This window comes from Gymnogyps californianus, chromosome Z, assembly GCF_018139145.2.
Source record: "Gymnogyps californianus isolate 813 chromosome Z, ASM1813914v2, whole genome shotgun sequence".
In the NCBI taxonomy this organism is placed as follows: domain Eukaryota; kingdom Metazoa; phylum Chordata; class Aves; order Accipitriformes; family Cathartidae; genus Gymnogyps; species Gymnogyps californianus.
In genome coordinates this window covers 40,939,483-40,953,479 of record NC_059500.1, presented here as the reverse complement: position 1 = coordinate 40,953,479, position 13,997 = coordinate 40,939,483, and the positions used below count along the sequence as shown (strand labels likewise).

General features: G+C 37.7%; 1 protein-coding gene across 1 annotated transcript in view; it reads left to right on the top strand.

The window, feature by feature from the left end:
* Positions 1-13,997, top strand: part of NTRK2 (neurotrophic receptor tyrosine kinase 2) — a 204,559-nt gene that overhangs the window by 36,253 nt on the left and 154,309 nt on the right. Inside the window, exons 6-8 of the mRNA XM_050912895.1 lie at positions 4,856-4,992; positions 8,406-8,538; positions 10,093-10,392. Of these exons, the coding sequence (XP_050768852.1) occupies positions 4,856-4,992; positions 8,406-8,538; positions 10,093-10,392 (570 nt within the window). The remainder of the gene's footprint in view (positions 1-4,855; positions 4,993-8,405; positions 8,539-10,092; positions 10,393-13,997) is intronic.

Genomic DNA, 13,997 nt, shown 5'->3' with positions numbered 1-13,997 from the left:
TCTACCTTTACATAGTTCAGTTTGATAGATGGTTGCTGGCTCAGTATTAATTTAATCATTTTGGGTCTGATATATTTATTAAAAAGATGATTAAGCATTTGAGGTAAGGATTAAAATGACCTTATTAAAATTCAGATGCAGTTGGCTAATTTTGAGAAAAAAATTGTCAATTTTTTCTTGGTAACTGCTTGTTCTTATTACAGAAGAGGTTGACCTGCAAAAATGTGCCAAGCAAAAAAGAGATGTCATGGGCCACACTGAAAACCATTTAGTGACACTGCTTCATGTCTAGACTCCTGGGAGTTTGTCGACAGGCTGATGAAAATCAGGGGCTTAGCATGCAAAGGATGGCATAAATGAATGCAATATTGGATTTATGGTATTCTGTCAGGTGCTTGTTTCTTCATCATGTCATTTCTTAGGTATCAGTGAGGCTAAATGACCATATTGAGAGAATTTTTTGGTGAAGGTTTTTGAGCAGCTGAACAAATCCCAGAACTGAACAGATGAAAGTTGAAGCTGAAAAAGTCGACCTGGAAATAATTTTGTAAAAATTTTTGTAACTGTGAAGCTAGTTAACCAGTGAAACAACATCTTGGGTATAATGGTGGATTCCTTTCTCCTTGCTTAAGACCTTCTTCTTCTAAAAGTTGCTGTAGTATACTAGCTAGAGCATTAGCTTGGTGCTGAGAGTTGAGTTACAGACTACTGAGTTTGTATTAATACTCAGTTATTTCTTAATTAGGTCATATCCTTCCTTTGACATATAGTGACAGTCTGGCTCTACCAAGGCCAGTGTAAGTTTTCTGTAGAAAGAAGTAAGTAGCAGCATTAAGAATTTGAAAGCCCTCTAGGAATTTAGGCACGTTCTTTTTATTAATTTCCATTGACAGCTGTGTAGCCAAATGCTGTAGTAACCTTTGAAAATTTCATCCAAAGTATTTGGTTTTGTAATTGCTGAAGTCCCAGCTGTGCGCAGTGAAGATACGAGTCATTCCCTGTCAACTGCTTGACAGTTCCACTGTCTGATGGCCTCGGGCCATCGGTTTGCACTAATGATGGTCTGTGAAGGTAAATAGCCCCCCCTCTACTTAAAGGAGGGTTTGTTCCTTCTAAAGCATGAGATGATATTTGGAGAGACTCAGCTGACATAAATGAGCTCCTCCTGCTTGTCTCTGTTGTGTCCATTTGTGCTGTGGTGAGGGAAGTGACTGCTTATTCTAATCCTGAGCTGCCTATTCCCAGGAATAAAGTGTTATCAATTTGAATATGAGAACAGATATTCTGTATGTGCTGAAATAACATAGCTGTTATACACCCATACATAATGAAACACATTTATTTTAGCGTACGCTTTCATCTATTGAACTGTGTAACTCTCTACATTACAGTTTAAAATTCTCAGTAGCAGGTTCTGTCCTCCTATTTTTGTAGAGATTGAAAAGCTTTGGATAGATTATTGAGAAGAAAGGGGACATGAGAAAAAGAAATAAAAGAGTGGTCTTAAGAAGATCATTCAGAAACTCTCTTTTCTCTGTCGTGTCAGAACAGGAGAGCACTCAATGAATTTAGAATATAAATATATTTGCTATGTAAAAGAATATAGCAAACTTAAAAAAGACATCGGATACTAGCAGGGTTATTACTGATATCCAGAATTATAATAATTAATGCTATCAAAGTTTGAAAGAGATATTGTGTTTCAAGCTTTGGGGCACAGGGTAATCTCTGTCTGACAGATATCAGGATGAGACTTGTGGAAAGATGATGTCATGTCTACCTTGCATGGGCTCTTATGCTACTGTCTAAACTACTTATGCTGGCAGCATACAAAAGTATTTGAACCTGTTGTCTGATTGCTTGTATCAATTACTATATACAAAGTCCTTTAAAATGTACATCTGTATCAATGGAAGTGATAGGCATCTAAACCACTGTATTTAACCAAGTTAAGTCAGGAGTAAATGCAGCATGGTTGGATATCTTTGTAATTTTGTAGGTGTCAAAATGCTACTGACTCATATAAATGGTCTCACACTACGCTGAGCATACATGCTGAGCATATGTGTCTGTTAGGGTGCATGGTGATTTTTTAGAGTTATTTTTCAGTAGAGGTTTTGCTGCTTAGTCTCATTGCTTTATTGGTAAGTCCAGTGTATCAAATTTTCTAGATACGAGGTCTTATGCTACTGTCTGCTTTTTCCAAACAGAGCCACTTCTCAACTAGTGTGTACTCTGCTGTGGAGCAGTCTGGCTGCCACTGGAAATAAAAGCCAAAATGACCTTGCAGTTAAAGTTCACTAACTCAAGATATCCAACCAGAAAAAATGAATCCCAAGGCAATTCTTGTATGTGTTTCCCACCCACCTCTTATGACTGAGAAAGGGACTAAAAGAAAACACACACAATGATGTGATTATTCTATTCTATTCTATTCTATTCTATTCTATTCTATTCTATTCTATTCTATTCAATTCATACTTTTTTGCTGCAATGTTTTCTGCTGGGTCTTGCAACTGGTTTTTAGTGTAACTTTAGGAATCTATAGAATAATAAGCACTATCATTTTATAACCTTCTGGCAGGATGCAAGCATGATGTAGCTGTTTCCCTTAGAGATATAACACCAACATGACATGTGCAGACTTTTGCAAATAAACAGAACTAGATCTAATTCTGGGTGGGAAACAGAACCAGTACCAGAGGAATTAAATTTCAGTTGCCTATCCTCTAAATAAACACACTGCAGGAAGAAGTTGTCTCAGAACTTAACAGCTATTAAAGGAGGGCTCTAAGGGACCAACGTTGTTTTTATTTTTGCTTACATGAGAAGTTTCATGTGAAATGATGTGTTAGTAGGAACCGTGCAGGCTTGTACAGTGAAACGCTAATCTGTCATGTAGACCGTGCTAGGGCCAGGAAGAGGTGGGGAGCTTTAATCTCTTCACATGTTCAAGTCTGGCAAGAGTAGTTGGAATGGTTTTCAGAGGTGGTGTGGAAGTGTAACTTTATGAAGCAAATGATCTCATTACTTCTCTCCTTGTTCCCTAACCGGCATAATTAATATCCAAATGTTCCCTAAGATTAGTTTTATTTCCTGCTCAGCTAGTTGACAGACACTGCTGAGATTTGAATTCACAGCAGGCGAGAGCAGATGGCTACCTTTGCTAACAGATTACTGCATCAAGGCGTACAAACTGTCCAGCTCTGTCTCGATAAACTTCAACATATGATTTATAAAGTGAACATAATAGAAGAAATCCATGATGCCTATAACAGGAATCATATTACAGCACTACTTAAAGCACTGGGAGAATTGCCTAAGCAGTTATTGTATACTTGCACTGATCTTCAAATCTTATTAGGCAAGAAAGCATTGCCTGGAAAATTATTTGTCTTCTATTTCATATTACTTCCTCTTATTTAATTTTTATTGAACTAATTAAACTTAAAGGGAGACTTCCAATATATATAACTTCTATTGAAGTTCTAGTAAACGTATTAATGTGTTCACACTGATTTGATGGTTAATTGTTTGTATGGGACTTTTTACATAAGCAAAAAAGTCTCTGCTAAACTTCTATACCTGCAAGTCCATGATGAAACTACTGTACTCTTAACTAAAAAACAAAAAAAAAAAAGGAAAGAGCACTGTTGTTTCAGAAAAAGAAAAGTCATTGCAAGATCATGCATATATATCCAGCACAGCAGCTAAGCTTGATTATTTGAGATGATAAATTGCAAGTAAATCTTGCCTGGAACAGTTGAAGAGAAATGCCTTAAAAAGGAGGCCAAGGCTTTTTACAGAGTGTAGGAGCTCAAAATGATGGCATAGCATCTTTTAAGAAGGATATGATATTTCTAGCATGTTGCATAATTATTTGCTATGTAAATAAATATGAAATGTGGGGTCCTCTATGCCTGAAGCCTATTGATATTGCTGGCATTATTTTTGAAGAAGGTCAGTCTATAATTCCTTGTGTTTTTGTAAGCGTTCAACATTTATTTACTCTTTGGGAAGCTTGCATTGCTTTGGGTGCTGAAGAATGGGATACAGAGTGATTTATAGCTCTGTGAGATGGAGGGGGAGTCTTGATTCTTGCAAAATCTGGGCTTGTTTCCTGGTGAGTCGTACCATCTCACTGCTTTTCTGCTTTCCTGAGGGCAACAGCGAAGTCTGCTGAGGTGCCTTGGACAGCAGCTCTGTGCAATTGGTAACCCTCTCTTCTGTCCTTTCTATCCTCTGGTTTGATCTGTTCAGTGCTCTGTTTCCCTCACTTTTTGTACTTAAGATTTAGGTTTTGCCCTGCTCTCTGTGAGCTGTGTCTCTGTATGAGAGGGAAGGCTGCAATCTCTTGTGTGATACTGGGAGCTAATGGGATTTTCCTGTTAGTGTTGTGGAGAACAGTGGGAATACCACAGTGTCAGTTTGTGGAAAATAGAGGTTGCTTTGCAGCTGTTACAAAGAGACGGATTAAATTTCCTGTTTTAAAGCATAAGGGAAGGGTTTTTTTCATTTTGAAGTTAAAAACTGAAGTTAGGATAACGTCTGTTTGCGCACCTGAAACATTTCCCTATATAATTAGCTTAATGTATTTCCACATGCAGTAATGTTTTCTTACGATGTGAAGCGGAGAAGGCGCAGGAAAATCTTACGTAGCAGCTTAAAGATTGTAGTTACATGTTTCCAAAGATGCTGTTTGTACTTTCTGACTGAATAGTAACTGACCACAGTGAATATCTGATTTAGTGGTGTTTTTGCTTGCATTTATACAGCTTGCTTAGAATTTAGTGGTGTCTATTTCTGTCAAATACAAATGCATGTGGGTTTTTTTTTGTTGTTGTTTCTATTGTAGACTTGCCCTCAGCAAACTTAAGCAATTACAACATCACTGTGGTGGAAGGAAAGAGCATCACATTGTACTGTGATACTACTGGCGGGCCGCCCCCTAATGTGTCCTGGGTGCTCACTAATCTTGTTTCAAACCATGAGGTAAGTTTCGTATTCAAATACATGACAATTCAGAGACAGGAGATACCTGCTGAAGGATGGAATGAAGGTTCATGTCCAGCTTCAGTTAACTTTTTATTAAAAAAGATGAAATAGAAAATTAATGTTGGGATTACATTTATTTTCCAGTTACTTTCAATCCAGGATGACTGCTGCAGTGCTTTTGGAGAATAGCAGACATTTGCTCATCGAGACCCTGATTTGCACTCTGGTTTTTGGATGTTCACTTGTAAATGAGAGTACTGTAAATTTTTGGAAGTACTCAGGTGAATTGGGATACTGAAACACAAGGGCTTTCTTATTATCACTGATACCTGCATACAGGGAATAATCTAATTCTAATAATGAAAAAAAGCTTTGTGTCTCTAATTTTATTATATTTTCACACCAAAAGCTTGGTGTGTTGGAATTTGATTGTAAATATTTTGTCACTTGTTTAATTTGCCTTCAACAAACAAAACAACAACAGGAAGCCTTGGAAGTTGAAGTGAAGGTTTTACTAAAAAGAATGGCAGTTTTTTTAAATGAAGTATAAAGATGTTTCCTCAATAAAATCATCTAGGCAGGGGGAATTTTGTTTTCCGAGATCTTTGTATTCTGTGTCCCTACTTTAGACTGCGTGCACACTGGAGATAGAACGATTAAGTTCTTTCTGATGGAAGTGTTGATATGGAGATGCATATAAGCAGATCTTCAACATGCAGCTGCTGACCTCTTAAATTGCCGTTATTTACACAGTGGACAAGACCCTCTGTTATTTACAATTTTATGGCACTGGCTTTCCTACATTCATGATGGTGCAGGCTGCCTAAAGCTTCCTGGTCTGTACAAAGTGCGGGATGTGTACTTCCAAAACTGTTCCTGCAGTGCGGAAGAGACAGGACCTCTGGGGTCTCATAATCTTTGTACTTTCTTCCTTGAGGTCATTATATCAGGCCTGTACAGAAGTTGACTAGCCTGTCTTTCAGCTCTCATAAGTAAGAGCTGTGCAGAGCTCTAGTTTTATTTTTAAAATTTTCTCTAATCTGTAAAACTACGAAAGGCATCAGTCGTCATCAAGAACAAGAAATTAAAACAGTTTGGGCAACCTATGCCAAGTTGTGCTCTTTCTTTTTTTCTTTTTCTTTTTCTTTTTTCTTTTTTTTTCTTTTTCTTTTTCTTTTTCTTTTTCTTTTTCTTTTTTCTTTTTCTTTTTCTTTTTCTTTTTCTTTTTCTTTTTCTTTTTCTGTTTCTGTTTCTGTTTCTTTTTGTTTCTTTTTCTTTTTTTTTCTTTTTCCTTTTTCCTTTTCCTTTTCCTTTTCCTTTTTCTTTTTCTTTTTCTTTTTCTTTTTCTTTTTCTTTTTCTTTTTCTTTTTCTTTTTCTTTTTCTTTTTCTTTTTCTTTTTCTTTTTCTTTTTCTTTTTCTTCTTTTTCTTTTTCTTTTTCTTTCTTTTTCTTTTTCTTCTTCTTTTTCTTTTTCTTCTTCTTCTTCTTTTTCTTTTTCTTCTTCCTTTTCTCCTTCTTCTCCTTCTCCTTCTCCTTCTCCTTCTCCTTCTCCTTCTCCTCCTCCCCCCCCCCCATTATGGGCCAAAACAAATGTGGGATGCTGTTCAAAAAGTGAGATCACCTCATTTTTTAACCCTGTGATCTTTGAAAAGCCATGGTCAGTTTGCTTCAAGCTTTCCAGAAATATTCTGTCCTGGCATAACTTCATCTTGAGATTGCACAGGGGCTCATAATATAGGCTAGCTACAACCTTAGCCGTGGAACACGGTAGTCTCTTCAGTAGCAGAAGAACGAGTGCCTTTTAAACCTCATTTGCCATTCACAACTATCCTTCCCTTTTCTGAGTGGTGCTTTTGGTTTCCTTTCTTTCACTTCCATATTTCAGTTTCTGCCTCCCTTTTCTTCACCTCCTATGCTGCTTTTGCCTGTTTTCTCTCTCTTTCCTGTTTTACAAAAAGAGATGTTAACAAAAGTTAAAACTCTAGTCCTGCCAAGCTAACTGTATGCTCTCAGTTTCTATGCTGATGTATAATCCGATTGATGTTGGTTAGATTTTTCTTGCTCTAGATTTCAGCCCTGAGCTGCGATTGAGCCCCTCTGCTTTCAGTCCAGCTTTGAGCACTGCTCACCTCTGAGAGCTGCGCATAGTGAAATGTGTAATGGGGTGTTTGCTTTTCCACTTACCTCCCCTAGTGTCACACCAAAATCAAAAAGACATTTAACTTAAGTGGAGTTAAGGTGTCATTTTGAGGTTCAAAATTCTGGTCCCACAGGACTGTATGCTGGAGCGTTCCCACATGTCCCCATTGACTGCTGCTGAAAGTCACTGTCGTTTTACAGATGCAGTGTGTTATTTGTTTGTGTTTTGTGCAGCACTGAAGTGTATGTGTACACTAAGAAAAGTACCTCAAAAGTAGTTTTTAAAAATGATCCTAATTATTGTTTATCTTCTGAATGTGTTTTGGTTCCTTTCCTATTCAAGAAAATAGTCTCACATTTTATGAACAATTGAAGTATGGAAATAGTAATTATTCGGAGATTATATGAAGGGCCTAATTTAAGAAAACTAGAGTCTTTAACAACTAGCTTTGCTAGCCTTTTTTTTTTTTTGTAATTCAGTCCTGTTTGCTTTATTCAGTCTTGCATAGCTGCATATTCAATATGGCATTTAAGGCTGTAAATGGGCACTGAGCTTTCTAAGAATCATAAGAATCAAGATTTCTAAGAATCATAATTCTTACCTTAATTAGCCTGTGCTTACACACATAAAATAGTACTTGGGCAGTAGCTTAGGTAGTAGAAGGTATGTAATTTCTTGTGGAAGGTTTCATGAGAAGAAGCAGCTTTCAAGAGAAATTTGGCTGAGGAGGAGAGAGAAGACATGTTGTCAAGGTACAGTAGAGCTTAGAAGGCAGCAGTGGAAGAGATGTCAAGCGTAAGTGTAAATGAAAGAGAAAAAAGGAAGAGTAAAGCAAGGATTGAACAGAATATAGGAGGGAAGAAAAAGTTCAAGGGGAGCAGAGACAGACCGTAGAAATCAGTCATGAAGTGGAAGAGAGGGGTGAGCAAGAGTATGGGTTGAGAAAAAACCATTTGTGTAGAGGGGAAGAAGTGTTCAAAAAAAGGCAGAAACTGAAAGTGACAGGACAGAAAAATGGTTGAGTGCAGTGTTTGTAGCAGGACTTTTGGAGCTTTGAATCCACTGCCACTGATGGTTACAATTGGTTCTGTAGGTGTTTTGTGTCTGTTTGGATAAGACATTAAAGTAAGGCTTTGATTAATTGTGGACTGATACAGCTAAAAGGAAGGGAAAATGAAAAATGCCATTCAGGTGTGGCCAGTGATTCCTTCCCTCTCCCTTGTTCTTTATGCTGCAGTTGACACGTACATGTTTTTCTGATCACTTGTAGAGTGACACAAGTAAGAACCCTGCCTCGCTAACCATAAAGAATGTTTCATCCATGGACAGCGGACTGTGGATTTCCTGCGTAGCAGAGAACATTGTGGGAGAGGACCAAGCCTCTGCCGAGCTCACAGTATTCTGTACGTACACAGGCCTCTATACAGCTCCTGAGGCCAAACTGCATTGGCAGCAACTGTTTTGGGTATAAATATTTTTTTGGGCATGCAGGTTGTTGAAACAAAAGCCCTTAAGGCATGTGAACTATCTACTGCAGTTAATGCTGGGAGTAGCCCAACCAGCAGTTGCTGTATTTATCTTTTTCAGCCCTGCGTTCTGCAAAAAATGTATTTCTAAATGCTTTATCTTCAGTTAGAACGATCTGTAAGTAAAGGCCTGAAACCCAAAATACGCAATGGCACTGTCAGTGTGGGAAAGTTTATAATAATGTGCATGTGCATACACACTGTCTTAGGAATTAAGAAGTGTGAATGCATCAAAAGGCTCATAGAATTAATTATAAGAGACTACGAATGTTTAAGTTCTTATTATCTAAAGCAACAACTGCTTTGTTCAAAAAATAACACACTTGCAACATTTGTACTGCCAGATGTAAATTTATTTGTCATAGCTTTGTATAATATACTTATTTGTCAGGGCCAAGGGAGGGGGAAGGGACATGTAGTGTAGAGGCACTGGCTTCTTAGATCTAAGCTCCAGCCTGAATTAATTTTATGTGAACTAGACAGCATGTTTTCACAAGTTGCAACCCTCTGTTTAATTGAAGATGGGAATGGAACGCTTTGTAGATGGCAAACTTTGTTCAGCATGTGCTCATGACAGAGTAAAGTAGAAAGATCACTGTAGATGTAGGTTTATAGGTTGAAATTGGATATGCAATAGCTATGGGAAGGGACATAAACTAGAAATGTTTGAACAGTGTAAATGAGATTCTGAGTTTGGCACTATTATGAGTGATAAAAGGGAGTATAACTAGATGAAATTGGATGCAGTTAAGAATAAATATCAAGGAAAATTTCCCAATAGTGAAATAATGGGCAAGGTGTTGGAATAATCTCCTGAGGGATACAGAACAAGTCTGTAAACTTGAGGCATTTAGCAGGTTTGAACAAAGAATGAGAAAATGTGTAGTAGAAAATCGTCTTTCCCTGACAGGAAAATCCAGGGAATTAAGTCATCTGTTCTGGCTTTCATTCTGTGAAGAAAATAATCTGAAAGTTTGGATTCCTAGCTGAATATATTTCCAGTACTACTTGCTTTTGGCCAACTTTTAAATATTTTCAATACTGTTGTGTTCCTTCAGCACTCCTCTGCACCATTTTTTCAGCAGAGTAAAGCTAAAATGTCTCTCTCCCCCTTCTCAGGGATCCAGTAACTGAACTTCCCACACCTTACATGGTTTAAGTGATTTAACAGGTGTTCAGTCTTTGTCTGAAACTAGTTTATTTTGTTTCTTTCTAAAGAATGGCTTCATTTCAGTTGTGAACATAGTACCCTAGGCAGAGCAGGTGGGTTCCTTTGTGAGTATCCTCCAAATAGATATCCTTCCTACTAATAACATACTTTTGTACTAATGAATGAAAAATACTACCCTGATAACTTTGGGGGGAGTGAGGGAAGGGAGGAAAGACATGTTCAGAATATTCTGATGTTCTTCACTCTTTTTTCCAATGTAGTTGCACCAAATATCACGTTTATTGAATCTCCAACCCCGGACCACCACTGGTGTATTCCATTCACTGTGAAAGGGAACCCAAAGCCCACATTGCAGTGGTTCTATGAAGGGGCTATACTGAATGAGTCTGAATACATCTGTACTAAAATACACGTTATCAATCAAAGTGAATACCATGGCTGCCTTCAGCTGGACAATCCTACCCACCTGAATAATGGTGCTTACACCTTACTGGCAAAGAATGAGTATGGAGAGGATGAAAAACGGGTTGATGCTCATTTCATGTCAGTGCCTGGAGATGGTGAGTACAATTTTTTTGTTTAAGTTAGTAATTGCAAACTGATGAGATTGTGGAGACAGTGCTCCTGGCCTGGAATGTCTTCAAGATTAGTTGTAAAATAATGTTTTTCTTGAGCATTTTCTTCTTGTTGATTGCTTCTCAAGGGAGGCCATGCTAGTGCTCTGTGAATCTTCCCTTTGAGTAACCATCCTCAGTGCCAGCTAAGGCTAGTAAAAGGTTGCTGGTTTTGAAGTGCTTTCTCAAGCCTCAGTTCTGATCCTGGAAAGCACTGAGTGCCAGTTCAGCCACTCTGTAAGTTTTCTGCACTGCATATGAATGCAACTAGGCAGTGTATCCAAGGATACGGGGGATGCCTATGTAGCATCTAGTGCCTTGTTGCAAAATCAATGGTGCAGTCAAGTGAATTGGTGATAATATGTTGTTTAGGACACCAGAGGGAGCTGGAGAGAAAACAAGTAACCCAGAGGCAGGATGGACAAGGTCTCAGGTCCTCACAGGCATTTCAATGTCCAATTCCCATCCATTTCAGTGGAGGCTGGGTGCCTACATGCCTAGGAATATCCATGCTCAAAATGGTTACTGTTAAATATATGCATCTTCAGTTGCTCTAAAGGCTCCGCCTCAGCCTTCCTAAATGCTGTGTGAGCAGGCTCAAGGTGGACTAACTCATTGAACTGCAGGCACTACTGCAAGGGATTGTTGTTCACCATGGTTTGATCTTTTTCCACATCTTCAAAACCATATATGAATTGACTGTAAGAGTAAGAAGGCATACATGTAAACATATTGCTGTATGTGGAAAAAACTCTTGAGTGGACCTTGCACAGCTGGAGTGGAAATAAAGGCATGTTTTTGCACAAATAATTGCACAGTCATATCTGAAAATATGAGCATGTGTGTACCTTTGGCTTTTCAGCCGTGGGATATAAATAGCCGCCTTCTTTTTTGAAACAGCAATGTGCAGTGCTAATGTTATCTGGCAGAAAAAAAGTGAATATTTAAATTCTCTCTCCTACATTGCAGGCTACAGACAGTAAAAATATGGTCTGTATTTTTTCCCTATCAGCTCAGTCTGCTGTAGGGAGAGAGATGGCAGGTCTTTTGCTTTCCCACCCTTAGAGGGAGAAGGTGAAGAGCTGATACAACCAGGCTTTATTTAGTCCTGCTGTCCTTAGTGCTCCTCTCCTCTTTTTTCTCTGGAGTTCTTCCTTAAATAGACTCATTGCAGAAACATGCCATGGTTTCATCTACTGGCGTCCTCTAATACTGCATTATAACGGTTCAGTAAGACAGTTCACCTCATAGATGTTCTGTGTACAGTGGAAGTTCTCTTACAGCCTGATTATTTAATATGAACCTGGCTTCATTTTCTTAACATAATAACATTTCCTCTAATACATTTAGGTGGATTTATCATTTTTTGTCTTTGATCCAAATCCCTTTTACTATTCTGTTTTTCCTTTATGCTTCTCCCCTGTACACTGAAAATTTCCTAGTTGTGGCCTTTTAAATCAGTAAATAGAACTGTAGGTATCCTCCAAATTAGAAAGACAGCATTATTTATTTGTTCCATCCTCTTTATACTCATAAGGAATATAAGTCTCCAAAGATAATCTGTGCTGTGTTCTTTAAGCATTTCCCAAGCTCTGTGGTGGATTAAGCTTCACAAAAAGAGTATAGAGGAAACTGGACTATGTATAGACAGAATGTAACTGCATTAGAAATCAGTTCACGCATAGTGGATGGCACTAAACCAGTCTTAACAACGGGGGAAATTGCTTATCTACTTAGCCTCCTCAATATTGTTTTTACTTTTTTCCTATAAGAATCATGGCATTAAGCTTTAGAAAACGTCACAACATTGTTGTCTCCTCCACTGAAGCTGGCATAAAAGCACATGTTAAAAAACTAGAATCCTCTGTGCATTGTATTACAATTTTTGTTTTAAACTATTACTATTTAAAGTACTGTCAGGCTTTTTCAAACCCTTAAAAGGCTTTTTCAGTGCTGTCGTTACTGTGTAGTTTCTTCTTTTGGCCCACATATTGCACAATGAAGCATAAAGATTAAGGCCCACGCCCTGGCATTATGTTCATTTCCATGCCTTCATGACTGAATTAAATACCAGCCCTGATGTTTCATGGGGTGGGGTATAGTCACTGAGCTTTAAACTGATTCTCTGGTTATTGCATCACTTACGGGCAAATGCTCTGAAGGTAAGAACAAAAGAAAATTAAGAAAACCCCCTCACCTATAATCCGTATGTCTATCTAAATTAAATGCAGCTAAGTCTGAAGCATGTTCTATTATCAACAGTGTAATACTCCACTTTCAAAGTTGCATCAAACATGATGAAGACATGATTTGTGCTAAGATGCTCTCAAATTCCAGCATGCTACTTGCAGAACATTTTTCACTGGTCTGAGGATGCAGGCATCAAAGAGAGGAAAGCATGTACCACAGTGGGATTTGGATTGAGTTAATGATAACACAGTTAATGTTGTAAATTAAGACTTTGCTTTAAATACGAAGGCCTGGAAGAATAAATTTCATATTCTGTTAGCTAGATTTTAAACTAGCTTTAATCTGCTAAAGTTCTTGGATTTCTGTGAAGCTGTTCTTGCTGAGGATGACTTGATTATTTGAGACTACACTGCAGCAAACAGTAAGCAAGAAATGTTCATGTTTTATTCTGGAGGCTGTTCTCATAGTTGATCCAAAACAGCTAAAGAATGTGGGAGAGATTTTTACCAATAATAAGTATTTTTAATTAAGCTTATTCACCTACCAGCTCTCTACTCTAAAATTCAGCTGAAGGAATCCAAGTCACATAGTATCTTGCCAAAGTAAAAGAATATGTTAAATACGCCTTAGAAGTAGCATCTTGCTTGTGCGGCATAACAACATCGGGCTGTTTTGCAGAAGTATGTTTTTGGATTGAGTCTTTTGCTGCTGCTTTATTTTGAAAATGTCAACTTTATAAAGAAAGAAGCAAGCAAACCAAGTGTAGTTGATGTAGTTTATAAAGATGAGTGAATAGGCTAAATCTCTTAATAGTTTATTTACACAACAACCTGTTCTAACAGGGTCCAAAATGACAATGCTGTTCTGTATTTGCCTTAAAAATAATTGTGTGTAAATGTGCAAAATTACTGTGGTGAAGTTTAATGTTAAAATAGCTTCAACTGATGTTTTGATGATTAGGTAGATATGTTTTTATGTAGGGAATACTAAATAGAAATTTGGGTTTCATCCAGCGTCTTGATTTTTGCAACTTGATTTGAAATATTTAGTTATATAAAAGGTATTTGAATGGAGTTGATGACTACCTAGTTTATATCCCTGGCAGGAGTTAGGGGTTAAACTAATCTGATTACTTTATCCCAATTCCAGTAAACAGTAACAAAAATGTTGCCATTTAACTCGGGAATAAAGGCCTGGGAATTTTTTTGTTGTTTTTTTCCCCTTCAGATTACAGAAGGTAAATTAGAAATACTGTCTTTCAGCAGATGGATGTTTTATACTGGAAAAATTGAATCCATGAACTTTTATGGACAGAAAACCGTGGTCAGAAGTTGCTTGAGGACAGATAGTACAAGCTTTCT